This window comes from Leucoraja erinacea, chromosome 1 (genome assembly GCF_028641065.1).
Source record: "Leucoraja erinacea ecotype New England chromosome 1, Leri_hhj_1, whole genome shotgun sequence".
NCBI lineage: Eukaryota > Metazoa > Chordata > Chondrichthyes > Rajiformes > Rajidae > Leucoraja > Leucoraja erinaceus.
Window position 1 is genome coordinate 10,849,385 of NC_073377.1, and position 14,147 is coordinate 10,863,531.

The 14,147-nt window shown below is 43.9% G+C and overlaps 1 protein-coding gene across 1 annotated transcript in view; it reads right to left on the reverse strand.

Moving 5' to 3' along the window:
- Positions 1-234: 234 nt before the first annotated feature.
- LOC129706877 (transmembrane emp24 domain-containing protein 11-like) overlaps positions 235-14,147 on the reverse strand; it is a 28,353-nt gene continuing 14,440 nt past the window's right edge. Inside the window, exons 4-5 of the mRNA XM_055651528.1 lie at positions 13,112-13,258; positions 235-1,067 (exon numbers count right to left, since the gene is read on the reverse strand). Coding sequence (XP_055507503.1) covers positions 918-1,067; positions 13,112-13,258 — 297 coding nt within the window. The 3' untranslated portion in view covers positions 235-917. The remainder of the gene's footprint in view (positions 1,068-13,111; positions 13,259-14,147) is intronic.

Consider the following 14,147-nt stretch of genomic DNA (forward strand, 5'->3'; position numbering starts at 1 on the left):
CCGAAATCCGAGAAGTGTCTGGTCCCAAGGCTTTCGGATAAAAGGTTGTGCACCTGTACAATTAAAAATGGTAATATTCATCTGTAATAAGCAATAAACTGTTACAAGGGAGTTGTGAAAAGAACAAGAAGTAATATAGAAAGAAATATTGAAGGAAGAGAATGGAAAATAAATCGAAGGCCATTCAAATATAATTAATACTAAAATTCAGTAACATAACCACAGTATTGTATATGTTCTCAGAAAAACCTCAGTGTTTTATTACCTTTTTCAATGCACATATGGAATAACAATTTAAATTTGAGTATGGATCATTTTGGAAATTACATTAACGCAAACTCATAATGCATTCTCTAAACACTCAATCACATAAGAAATTACCTATGACAGATAAAAGTCCTGAATCAAAATGGCAAATCATTATTCAGTAATACTGCAGTGTTGAGCTCAAAGAAAATACTGTGCAGATTGGTGATTTTCTAAGGTTTCGATACCACACTAATCCACTGACCCAGCCTCCCGAACCCAGTGAGATCCTCAAACTGTTTATCCTTGCTTGGTTGACCAGGAAGAAATAGCCTTTGTGCCTTAGGCATGACACATGAATTCAAATTGGTTGGCTTTTGGAGGACAAATATCCATCTTAGTTAATTATTAGGGAATTATGAAATGAATTTGTGATTAAAATGAATTTGTTTTAAATGTGTCATAATTTTAAAAACATACAACTGTTGATTTTCCATAGCAGCCACCCTCTCTGCACAACAACCATTTGTAGATCTAAAGAAATTCTGGTAAATTTTGATAAATTAGTTTTCATGTAATTATTCTGCCTTTTCAAAGCTCTTCTGCAGAAGCATGGAAGATAAATTGGGAAGCCTTCAGTGGAAATTCTACCCTGTAAGGCACAGTTACTTTTACACTAATTTCTTGGCTATAAATAAATTTTTCATGTGCTTCATTTGCCAGACTCCCATTGTGAGAAGGATTGAGGTCTGAATCAAAGCCCACCATAAGATGCTGTTGTTAGTCCATTCACTGACTTGCCGAAATTTTTCTTCACGTTCCTGTAGATCAAAGGAGACTCAAAGTATTAGTTAAATGAACGTACATAATAGGATTTTATTTGAATACCGCATCAAATCATCTTAATATAAGGACATTATTTATATGCACAATTTTGAATTAATGAAATGTAAAGTTTACTACAAAGATGTTGTTGGTAATATTTAAGTAGCTTTCCATGTAAAATGGTATCCTTGATAAATGATTTTTAAAAAAAGGAAAACTTTTTATCAGTTGGATTGATTAAATGTTATATCTTCACAGTCAGGTCGGGGGAGTTCCCCCCTCCATGGGTCCATGTGCTACCTGCTCCATGGTCGGATAGTCGGCGACTAAACTGTCTCCCCCACCTGCTTTGTCAGGTGAGGAGGGGGCTGTGGACCCCCAGCAGGACCAAAAACAAGACCTGTCAAAGGGTGGATGAGCTCCTAGCGAGCCAACGGCCATTCACACTTCAGTAGAAGTTGCGATCACTGTCATACATAGCATTGTAAGGCACCGTGCCCGTTGATGTTTTCAACAATGATGATGATTTAAAGCGGTCAATATAATTGAATAGTAGAAGTAGTATTTTCTTATATATCATCAAATTGCAAAATACAGTTTTGCTTAAGTCCATGGAAAATGTTTTAAAGTTCTATTTTTATTCAAAGTATTATCAAGGGAAACCAAGGTGTCCTGCTTAAATTACTACCGACCGATGATATGTCCATTGTGATGAAGTGCTTTGAAAGGTTTAGTATGAGACGTATAACTTCCTGCCTCATAAATGACCTAGACCAACTTCAATTCCTGTACAGGCATAATAGATCAACAACAGATGCAATTTCATGAACCCTCTACTCTGCACTGAACAACGTGAATAATAGGAACACACACATTAGGCTCTGTAGAAACAAGGAACTGTAGATGCTAGTTTATACCACTGATAGACACAAAATGTTGGAGTAACTCAGCTGGTCAGGGTGATATTTTGGGTCGGGACCCTTCTACAGACTAAGTAGGGGGTGGGAGGTTGGGTTGAAGAGCTGGAGGTGAGAGAAGATCAGCAATAATCAAGGCAAGCTACAATTGACCTCGGGCACAGTGGTGCCCGGTAAGCCCCTGGTTGGCTAGGGAAGGTATGATCTCAAGAGGAAAACAATGTGGAGAACTGTGGAACTGGTAAATAATTCAATGTTCATATTGCTGGATTGTAAGCTACCCAAGTGAAATATGAGGTGCAGTTCTTGCAATTTGCCTGTGGCCTCACTCTGGCATTGAAGGAGATCCAGGACAGAGAGGTGAGTATGGGAAGGGGAATATATCAGGTTGTTGTTTATCGACTACGTTTGGCGTTCAACACAATCATCCCTCCCAAACGCATCATGAAACTCAGAGAACTAGGTCTCTGCTCCTCTCAATCCTCTCTTGAGCTTGCCATCAGCATACCTCAATGAGTTGGAATGGGAGCAGCAGTGCCTCCTCACCAATCACCTCAGTGCTCAGGTCTTGAACTACTCTCCCTTTACCTATGACTGTGTAGTCAGAGCTCCAATGCCATGTTTAAATTAGCCAACCATGCCACTGTAATTGGAGAATAACTGGTAACGATAAGCAGGGCTTGAAATTAACGGTTGCCCGGGTGCCACTGACCACTCAAAGTGCCGCCGGGCAACCTAAACCGCGAGTCATTTTGCCCGGCACAAAAGACACAAAAAACGGGAGTAACTCCGCGGATCCGGCAGTCTGGAGAAAAGGAACATGACGTTTTGTGTCGGCGACGGTTGTGGGAAAGATGCTAAGTGTGGTGTGACGGAGGGTCGAAGCAAATGACGGGCCCCGCACAGCAGCAGCAACGGCGGCTCCATTTCCTCCTCCTCCTGCATCCCACCTGGCCTGATAACGCTATAGGACCTTTGCTGATAGCCGCCGCTGCTGCTACTCCGCCAACGGCGCTTTCAAAACAGACCTTGCAATCGCTGCCGAACTGCCACTGGACCATCCCCGTCCCCACCCCGAGAGCCCCCCCACGCCCGAGAGTGGCCAGAGGCGTTGGGAGTCAGAAGGGGACGGTGCCCCCAGCCAGCGCAGAGAAGCAGCGCTGCTCAACTCTGCCTGTCCCTGTCTGGATTGAGACAGTGCTGTAGGCGAGACAGGCACAGTTGAACTGCATTTAGCGCTGGATTAAGCTGAAATTACCATTCACAGAAGCCTCCGAAAGCCTCGCGTGTGTGTGTGAGTGTGCGCATGTGTGCGCGGCCACCAAGATATTCTGTCTGCGGTCCCCTCCATATTTTGATTGCGATTTCCGTGCCTGACAGGTGTTGTCCGAGGAGTGCTGGTCTTCCTTCCCACATCCTCTGCCCCTTCCTCTCTCTCTCTCTCTCTCTCGTATGCCCCGCCCCACTCCCATTCTCCCCTCCCCCCCTCACCTACCCCCCTACCCATCTATTCATCCTGCACCGATCTCCCTATCCATCTCGCATTGATTCTCCTGCCACTCCCCATCAATCCTACACTGGTCCCCCAAATTCATCCTATACTGACCCCCCTTCCCATCCATCCTGCACTGCTCCCTCCCTTCATCCTGCACTGCTCCCCCCCATCCATCCTTCACAGATCCCCCCATTCAACCCCACTGACATCCCCTGTGCTCTCCCCTTACAATGTTTCCTACTCCAACCAACACGCACTAATTCCCCTGCCTCAATCCATCCAATCCACACCAATTGCCTTCTCAAGCCCCCCACCCACCACCATCTATCCATCTTGCACTGATTCATACAATCCCCCCCCCCCCCCCTCCCAACCCTATTGTGCTGGAAATGTCTTCAGAGCTAACATTGACTATGTTTGATAACGGAATGCAATCAAATATGTTTAAATTCCCAATGTTATTTGTTTTAATCCAAAAAGATGAATTAAATTGTGAACACGTGAAACATTAAAACCGCAGTGTTCGATTGTCACTGACACGTTATTACAGAATTCATTTTAATGGCAAATCAATGCTCTATATATGGAGTATCAGTACTGTAGTTATTTAATGAGCAACATTCACAACTATACGTTGGATATATCCAGGTTTTACTTCTACAGTCAGTCATATACATCACAAATTTGGTCAGCAGATACTTCAGTTGAAATTTTAATGTTAATTCTGAAGAGGGAATGATGGAAAAAGTGTTTTATCACCAATTTTTTTTTTTAATTGTTGCTTACAAACTGGGTATCTTCATTGCCACATACATCTAATCTGAATGTCCGGTAATGTGGCGTCTTGACACCTTTAAATATATTACCAAAACAACATATGCTGCATTTATGTCCTTTGTCATCTCTTGTCAGTTAGTGTAATGTTTAACTTGTCAGATGGGTATAGTCAGTTTTAACAGCTATTATCATAAAATGCCTTTAGAAAATTCCTTTCACCTGTATATTTTGTTGTGGATAAATTATGTGGGAAGCGAGAGTGTTTCTGTACCAATAGCAATAACGACCCATGCTATGGCCATGCCATGATAATTTTCGGTCCTTCACAGAAAACATGCTTGCATCAATCTGTAGTGTGCATGGTTAAGCATATATGTTATCATGGTCCAGGATTTATTGAGACAGGTTGATCATATGCTGAATAAACCAACCACATTTTTGTTTGGAAGTGGAAAGAAATAATAAAAATTGCATTAAGTGCAATGTGTAAAAAGAGTTGAGATACCGTATTATAATTTTGCTGCATGTCATTGTGGTATCAAGAGTCAAGAGTATATTTAATTGTCATTTGAACCCCTGGAGGTCCAAATGAAATGCCGTTTCTGCAGCCATACATTACACACAAATAGACCCCAGACACAACATAATTACATTTTACATAAACATCCATCACATAGCTGTGATGGAAGGCCAAATAAACTTATCTCTCCACTGCACTCTCTCCCCCCCGATGTCAGAGTCAAAGTCAAAGCCCCCGGCACGATTGTCCCGCGGCCAGCAGCCACGCCGGGTGGTGCGAGGTGCACACCGGGTCTTAATGTTGGACCCCTAAACTCCAAAGTCCCATTCAAGGGCGCGGGGCAGTGGTGCTAGCCCCGTCCAGGAGCTCTTCGACCAACCGGGCGGGTACGCCATTGGTGGAGCAGCGGTTCCCCCCAGGGATCCGCGGGCTCCCGGTGCCGCCGTCCACAGACCCGCAGCAGCAGCCTCCGACTCAGCAGCAGCAGCGGTGGCAGCAGCAGCAGCAGCAGCGGCAGCGGCAACGCTCCTCCACCGCTCCACCCGCTCCGGTCTCGGCCAGCTCCGCGACGGTGAGGTGAGTCGGCACCTGAGTCCCCGGCTTCGTCCTGTTGGAGGCCGCTCCTCGTTGCGGCCCCAACGACAGCTGAGACCCGACGAGAAAAGGTCGGGTCTCCAGTGCAGGGAGAGATTCAAAAGTTTCCCCCAACTGTGGCCTGTTGGGGAGAAGGCGCCCGCATAGCGGACAAAAACAGACTGGACAAGCTGATCAGGAAGGCCGGCTCAGTGGTTGGGGCTGAGCAACTAACGGTCCAGCAGGTGGCAGAGGCCAGAACTCTGAACAAACTAGGTTCAATAATGACCAACCCCACTCACCCACTCCACGCCCTGAAGGTGATCAAGTGCAGCATCTTCAGTCAGAGACTGATTGCACCAATGTGCAAAACGGAGAGATATAGGAAGTCTTGTATACCTGCTGCTATAAGGTTTTATAATGCACAAAAATAATTTTGGATTTTTTTTAGTATTCATTCATTGTATTTTAACTTATTAAGTATTGAAGCTATCTGTGGAAATGTGTGGTGTTATGTCTGTCTTGAAGCTGTTGTGGCACTGTAATTTCCTGTAAAGGATTATTAAAGGTTATTCAATTCAATTCAACAAAACCAAGGAACTGATTGCTGACTACAGGAAGGGAAAGCCAATGATCCATGCACTACCTTCATTCACTAAACTGTGCTGGAGAGAGTCATAAGCTTCACGTTTCCGGGCGTATACATCTCTGATCTGTCCTGGCCCAGCGCATTGATGCAATCACAAATCTCCACTTCCTCAGAAGTTTGAGATGATTTGGCATGTAACCGAATACTCTATTGAATTTCTACAAATACATACGGTGAGATTATATTGATTTGTTGCATCACAGCCTAGTTTGGTAACTCCAAGCGTTCAAAAACAAAGGAGGCTGCAGACAGTGGTGGATGTTGCCCAGTCCTTCATGGATGCTGCACATACTACCATCAAAGGGATCTAAAAGAATCACTGCCTCAGGCAATAAAAAATCATCAAACACTTACATCTTGCTGGGGATGCTCTCTACCCGTTGCTACCTTGAGGAAGTAAGTACAGGAGCCCGAAAACCGCGACCTCCAGTTTCAAAAACAGCTTCTTCCCATCAACCATTGGATTTCTTGAACCATCCTGGACAACCCTGACCTCAACCCTACTTCAGCAACTAACCCCTACAGACATGTACTACAACAGTTGCTCTATGTACTATAGATTTGCACTTTGTTGTGGTTTACTCCGATAATTTATCGTATATTTATTGTTGTTGTGTCTAATGTTTGTCAAGCTGCAGCAATTACGAATTTCACTGTCATGGATCATATCTGGTGCAATGACAAATTACCAATCATTAAATAATATTTAGGCCACAGTCTAAGAATAAAGGGAAGACCATTTAAAACTGAGATGAAAACAAAAACTCTTATTCATCCAGAGAGTTGTGAATTTGTGGAATTTTCTGCCACAGAATGCAGTAGGGGCTTCTTCTTCTTGCGTATGGCGTGCACAGCCTAAAGTTGTGGGACCATATAACCATATAACAATTACAGCACGGAAACAGGCCATCTCGGCCCTTCTAGTCCGTGCCAAACACGTATTCTCCCCTAGTCCCATCTACCTGCACTCAGACCATAACCCTCCATTCCTTTCCCGTCCATATACCTATCCAATTTATTTTTAAATTATAAAATCGAACCTGCCTCCACCACTTCCACTGGAAGCTCATTCCACACAGCTACCCTGTACTACAATCTGAGTAAAGAAGTTCCCCCTCATGTTACCCCTAAACTTCTGTCCCTTAATTCTCAAGTCATGTCCTCTTGTTTGAATCTTCCCTACTCGCCGTGGGAAAAGCTTATCCACGTCAACTCTGTCTATCCCTCTCATCATTTTAAAGACCTCTATCAAGTCCCCCCTTAACCTTCTGCGCTCCAAAGAAAAAACACCTAACTTGTTCAACCTTTCTCAGTAACTTAGTTGCTGAAACCCAGGCAACATTCTAGTAAATCTCCTCTGTACTATCTCTATTTTGTTAACATCCTTCCTATAATTAGGCGACCAAAATTGTACACCATACTCCAGAATTGGCCTCACCAATGCCTTGTACAATTTTAACATTACATCCCAACTTCTATACTCATAACTTGTCCTATTTGATCTTATTGGATTGTGTGTGCCAGGTTGATTGCATTCGTTGAAACAGGACAGACCACGTGAAGGTTGCAATCTCCCACCCCAGTCGAGGCCAATTTACTGAATTAATTAAAAAAAGTTAGATGGAGCTCTAGGGCTAGCGGAATCAAGGGATATGAGGAGAAGGCAGGCATGGGTTACTGATTTTGGATGATCAGCCATGATCACAATGAATGGCGGCTGGCTCGAAGGGATAAATGGCCTCCTCCTGCACCTATTTTCTATGTTTCTATGAAGTCTTGGTGAGATAGATATTGCAAACCAAATCATAAATGCTGGATATTGTAAATAAAAATGGTATATATTAACAATCTGCAAATCAATGAACATTTCTGAATAGAGAAACAGAATTAACATTTCAGCTTGAGGACCCTTAATCAGACAGTTGATATACTGGTTTTAATTTTCCAAAATTCCTGAGGTTCATCTGACCCAAGCTGCGTTGCCTTTGGTTTTGAAAGTGCTAAAGCAAGCTGCCTTGCCTTTGGTTTTGAAAGTGCTAAAGCAAGCTGTGTTACCTTTGGTTTTTTAAACAAGCCTACTTGCCTTTGGTTTTGAAAGTGCTAAAATGAGCTGCCTTGCCTTTGGTTTTGAAAGTGCTAAAGCGAGCTGCCTTGTCTTTGGTTTTGAAAGTGCTCAAGCAAGCTGCCTTGCCTAATTAGAGCTGCCTTGCCTAATTAGAGCTGCCTTGCCTTCTATATAATTAAAAGTCTAATCTTGACCACTTCCTGTTTACGCTTTATATTGATTTTAGAAAAAATGCTACCACATAAGGCTGTGATATTTGGCCATCTTACTCGGAGTCCCCCTCCGCTCATCAGGTGCCGAGGATTTTTCCCATTGATGAAAAATAAAAGAGTTATTAGTGTTTAAAAAATGTTGAGATTCTCTCTCCTGTCAATCACGGGAGGGGGCGGCACTATAAAACCCGGAAGTGTGGGCGTGGCTCAGTCTCTGCAAGATGGGGGAGGGAGAGGTTATGACCCGCTGTCTTTAGTGGCCTTGCACCCTGCTTGAAATGGTATGAAACCACTTGAATTTGGTGCCCTTGCACCCTGCTTGAAATGGAATTTCAAGGAATAGCTGTGTCAACTGTGAGCCCACCAGCCATGAGTGAGTGAGCTGCCAGCACAACAGGCTTGAATGACAGAGCCGCCAGCCCAAGAATTCATTCGGCCCACAATGTGCATCCTAGCCCTCTGGAAACCAGTCCCTTCAGCGCACAACACCCATACTAGCAATCCAGAAAGCCCCCCCCCCCCACTGGCCACCAATATTGGAATTGGTGGAGAGGTGGAATATTGCATTGGGGGAACCAGCCCTCCCGTGTGACGCTGGGACCCAACTAGTGATTTTATATGTTTCTATAAGATCCCCACTTATTTCTCTAAATTCTAGTAAATACAAGCCCAGTCTTTCCAATCTTTCTTCATATGACAGTCCCACCATCACGGGGATTAACCTTGTGAATCTATGCTGCATTGCCCCAATAGCAAGGATGAGCTTCCTCAAATTAGGAGACCAAAATTGCAAACGATATTCCACATGTGGTCTCACCTGGGCACTGTACAACTGCAACAAGACCTCTTTACTCCTATACTGAAATCATTATGAAGGCCAACATACCATTAGCTTTCTTCACTGCCCGCTGTACCTGCATGTTTACTTTCAGTGTTTAAGGAGGAACTGCAGGTGCTGGAAAATCGAAGGTAGACAAAAGTGCTGGAGAAACTCAACGGGTGCAGCAGCATCTATGGAGTGAAAGAAATACACAACGTTTTGGGCCGAAGCCCTTCTTCAGACTGACTGGTGTACTTGCTTTCAGTGGCTGGTGTGCAAGGACACCCAGATCTCGTTGCACTTCCCTTTTTTCCTAATCTGACACCATGGTGATAATAATCTGCATACTTGTTCTTGCCGTCACATTTGTTTACATTATACTGCATCTGCCCACTCACTCAACCAGTCCAAGTCACCCTGCAACCTCCTAGCATCCTCTTCACAGTTCACACTGCCACCCAGCTTTGTGTCCTCTGCAAATTTGCCAGTCTTACTTTTAATCCCATCATCTATATCATTAATATATATTGTAAATTGTTGCGGCCCCAGCACTGAGCCTTGCGGCACTCCACTCACCAATGCCTGCCATTCTGACAGGGACCCATTTAATCCTACTTTTGGGTTCTTGTCTGCTAACCAATTCTCTTACATGTCAATATCCTACCCCCATTACCATGTTCTCTAATTTTGCTCACTAATCTCCTGTGGAACCTTATCAAAGGCTTTCTGAAAGTCCAGATAAACTACATCCACTGGCTCTCCCATGTCCATTTTCCTTGTCACATCCTCAAAAATTCCAGAAGATTAGTCAAGCAGGATTTCCCCTTCATAAATCCCTGACTTGGACCAATCCTTTTACTGCTATCCAAATGTGGCAAATCCAATTATCTTTAATAATTGACTCCAGAATCTTCCCAGCCACTGACTTCAGGCTAACTGGTCTATAATTTCCCGTTTTCTCTCTCGCTACTTTCTTGAAAAGTGGGATAACATTAGCTACCCTCCAATCCACAGAACAGATTCTGAATCTATAGAACATTGGAAAAATGATCACCAATGCGTCCATGATTTCGAGAGCCACCTCCTTGAGTACCCTGGGATGGAGATCATCAGGCCCTGGGGATTTATCAGCCTTCAGTCCCATCAGTCTACCCAATACTATTTCTTGCTTAATGCACATTTCTTTCAGTTCCTCTGCCTACCTAGATCATCTGTCCTATCGTACATCTTGGAGATTGTTTGTGTTTTCCTTAGTGAAGACAGAACCAAAGTTCCTGTTCAACTATTCTGCCATTTCCTTGTTCCCCATAATAATTTCACCTGTTTCTCTTTTTCTCTTAATACTTATCATATTATGGCCACTGCCTCCTAGCGGTTCCTTTACCTTGAGTTCCCTCATTAAATCTGGTTCATTATACTAAATACAGAATTGCCGTTTCTGGTAGGCTCCAGTACAAGCTGCTCTAAGAATCCATCTCGGAGGCACTCTACAAACTCCCTTTCTTGGGGTCCAGAACCAACCTGATTTTCCCAGTCTACCTGCATATTGAAATCTCCCATAACCACAGTGGCATAACCTTTGTTGCATGTCAATTTTAACTCGTGCTACAACATGCACCCTATATCCAGGCTACTGTTTGGAGGCCTGTAGGTAACTCCTATTCATGTCTTCTTACATTTACAATTCCTCAGTTCTGTCCACAGCGATTCTACATTGTCAGTCCCTATGTCTTCCCTCGCTAGGGACTGAATTTCAACCCTCACTAACAGAGCTACCCCACCTCCTCTGCCCACCTGCCTGTCCTCTCTATAGGATATATAACCCTGGATATTCAGTTCCCAGTCCCGATACTCCTGCAATTTTAACTCATGCTGCAACTTGCACCCTATATCCAGGCTACCGTCTGGGGGCCTGTAGATAACTTCCATTCGTGTCTTCTTACCTTTACAATTCCTAAATTCTATCCATAGCAACTATACATTGTCAGTCCCTATGTCACCCCTCGCTAGGGCCTACAATTTCATCTCTATCTGTAATCCCCACAATGTCATTTATACCAATCTCTAACTGAGCCTCAAGCTCATCCACTTTACTTCTTATACTTCGTGCATTCATATATACTTTTAATCCCTTACTCACCTCACCTTTCACATCAATTCCTATTTCACTTTGCCATACTCTGCTATCCCTTTGTGAGCTTTTTGTCCTGTTAATTCTGGTGTCTTTCTTAACTTTTCCTATACTTTCTTTCCCTTTAGCTCCATCCTTATATTTACAATTTGTCTCCTTCAACGATTTCTTGCACATGGTTCTTAATGCTATCTACACAACACCCAGCAAGGGAAGTGTTAGGTATAGTTATAGACATATCCACACTAGAAGTTTATACAACACTCAAAACTGAAGGAAGGTTCATAAATGTGATCAGTGTGTTGTGAGTAGTGAGGCTGCAGAGTGCTGTGGAGCTGCCACGTAAAGCTTGCAGTCAGTCTGAAGAAAGAACCCGACCCGAAGCACTGCCTATCCATTCCTTCAACAGATGCTGTTGAACATGTTGAGTTACTTCAGCACTTTGTTTTATTATGCAAGATTCCAGCATCTGCAGTTTCTTGAGTCTCCAGCCTGGTAAAGAATGTAGTTTGAGTATTGGCCTTTTATAAAGCACTATACCAAGTGGGTCCTGTCCCCTCAACGCGCGTTGGGGGGGGGGGGGGGGGGGGGCGGCTGCGGCATCACACACACACACTAACCACCCCCCCCCCCCCACACGCACTAACCCCTCCTGATATATTATTATTAATTTGCTCCTTCCCCCATCCCCCTCCCTGTCCACTCAAGCATATTCCCCAACTGTGCAGGCACGGCTAGAGGGAGGGGGAGTGGGTAAAAAGGGAGAGGGTGAGGGGGGTAGAGGGAGGACGTGGGGGGTAGAGATTGACGGGGGGGGGGGGTGCACAGCATCACAGGGGAGGGCTGGTCCCCGAATGCAATACTCCACCACTCAACCATAGGTCCCAATACTCACCACTCCCTAGAGAGGGAAGGGTGGTAGAGAGAGGGGGGTGGCAGAGATGGGGGGGGGGGGAGGAGCAGAGAAGAGCGTGACATCACGGGGAAGGGCTGGTTCTGTAAGTCAATATGAATTGTTGACACCATTGAGGTTGAAAATCATGCTGGAGGATTTTTTGGGTATCACCTTATTGTTCATGTCATTTTAGGGAACTTTACACCAAACTTTTATGGTATTTAGAAAAGTCCTGCCAGAAAGTCAGGAATCATATTTCCTGCTGGGCTCCAAGAGGTCAGTAAATAAACACAACAGTGGCCAACTCCAGTTTTTCAGTCACACACTTTTTAGACATTGTGAAGGAAACCTCAATTTAAACTTCATGTAAGGGGTCTAACTGGTCTATAAACTTCAGCCGCCAGCCCAAGAGGGCAGAATCAAAATAGGATCTTTGGGCAGAATAGCCTCTGAAAATTCCACGGCTTGAGTACAGTATGGTGTCAAAGAGTCATAGAGTCATACAGCATGCAATCAGGTCCTTCGGCCCAACTTACCCACATAAACCACCATGTCCCAGCTACACTAGCCCAACCTGCTTGCGCTGGGTCCATATCCCTCCAAACCTGTCCTGTCCATGTACCTGTCTAATTGTTTCTTAAATGATGGGATAGTCCCAGCCTCAACTACCTCATTTGAGAGCTTGTTCCATACACCCAGCATCCTTTGTGTGAAAATGTTACCCCTCAGATTCCTATTAAATCTTTTCCCCTTCACCTTGAACCTATGTCCACTGGTCCTCTTTTATGCAACGGTTACCTGCGGAGACCATACAGTCCCATCTCCATTTTAAGAAGTTCAAAGCTAAAATGTCCATTGCATCAGAGGAGCTGTCACCATAATGATTGAAGACCTACACCTTTTGACTTGCAGGCCTATCAGACAAGGAACGGTAACAAGAAAAAACTTGCCAAAACTCCTTTGCATTTAAAAACCTGTTGACATACCCTCTGGTAGTCCTGTTGTTTGTTGATATATTGCATCTGCCCAATCAAATGATGAATTAATTTCTGCACATCATTCATTGTGTCCTTGGCTCCATCAAGAGATGCTTCATTTGTATGTTCACCAACCTGAATGTCCAAATTGATGCGCTGTAAAATAAAAACACTATAACCTGACAGGGAATTACATTTAGATACAATGGCCACGATGAAGAAATTACCTTTTGTTCGTTCAGTATTGAAAATTTTGAATTAAGTTCATGGAACCACAAAATTAGATGGAAAGACAAGTTGTGAAGAGAATATAACCAGTGTTATAAACAGAGATCGGTTAAGTAAAGTCGGCAAGTGGAGTATTATGTGCGGAAAAAAACATGAAGATCATTTAGGAAGGAAGAAATGAGCAAATGTTATTTCAATTGAGATAAACTACAGAAAGCTGCTGCACAATGGGATTTGTGGGTTCTCGCACACTGAACACAGAAAACTAGTACACAATTGTGGCAGTAATAAGGAGGACTAATGGTACGCAGACTGTTATTTCACGGGTGTTGGAGGTTAAAGTATGGAAGTGTTACTGCAGATGCAGAAGTCACTAATGAGACAACATCAAGAGTACTGCAAATAATTTTGGTTCTCCCATTTTAGTAAAAATAGTGTCACATCGAAGGCAGTTCAGAGAGGATTCAATAGGATGATCCTGGAAGGGGGGGGGGGGGGGGGGGGGGGGGGGTTACCTTATGAGGAGAGGCTAAACAAGTTATTGAGAAGTAATCTTATTGAAATCTCACTGAGAGGCAATCTTATTCAAAATTGAAGAGAATGAGAATGAGATGGTAGATTGCTGAGGGACTACTTAATCTCAAAGGAAATACCAGAACCAGAAAACACTCTCCTTATAGAGAGGCACCCATTTAATTTTGACAATAGACAATAGGTGCAGGAGTAGGCCATTTGGCCCTTCGAGCCAGCACCGCCACTCAATGTGATCATGGCTGATCATCCCCAATCAGTACCCCATTCCTGCCTTCTCCCCATA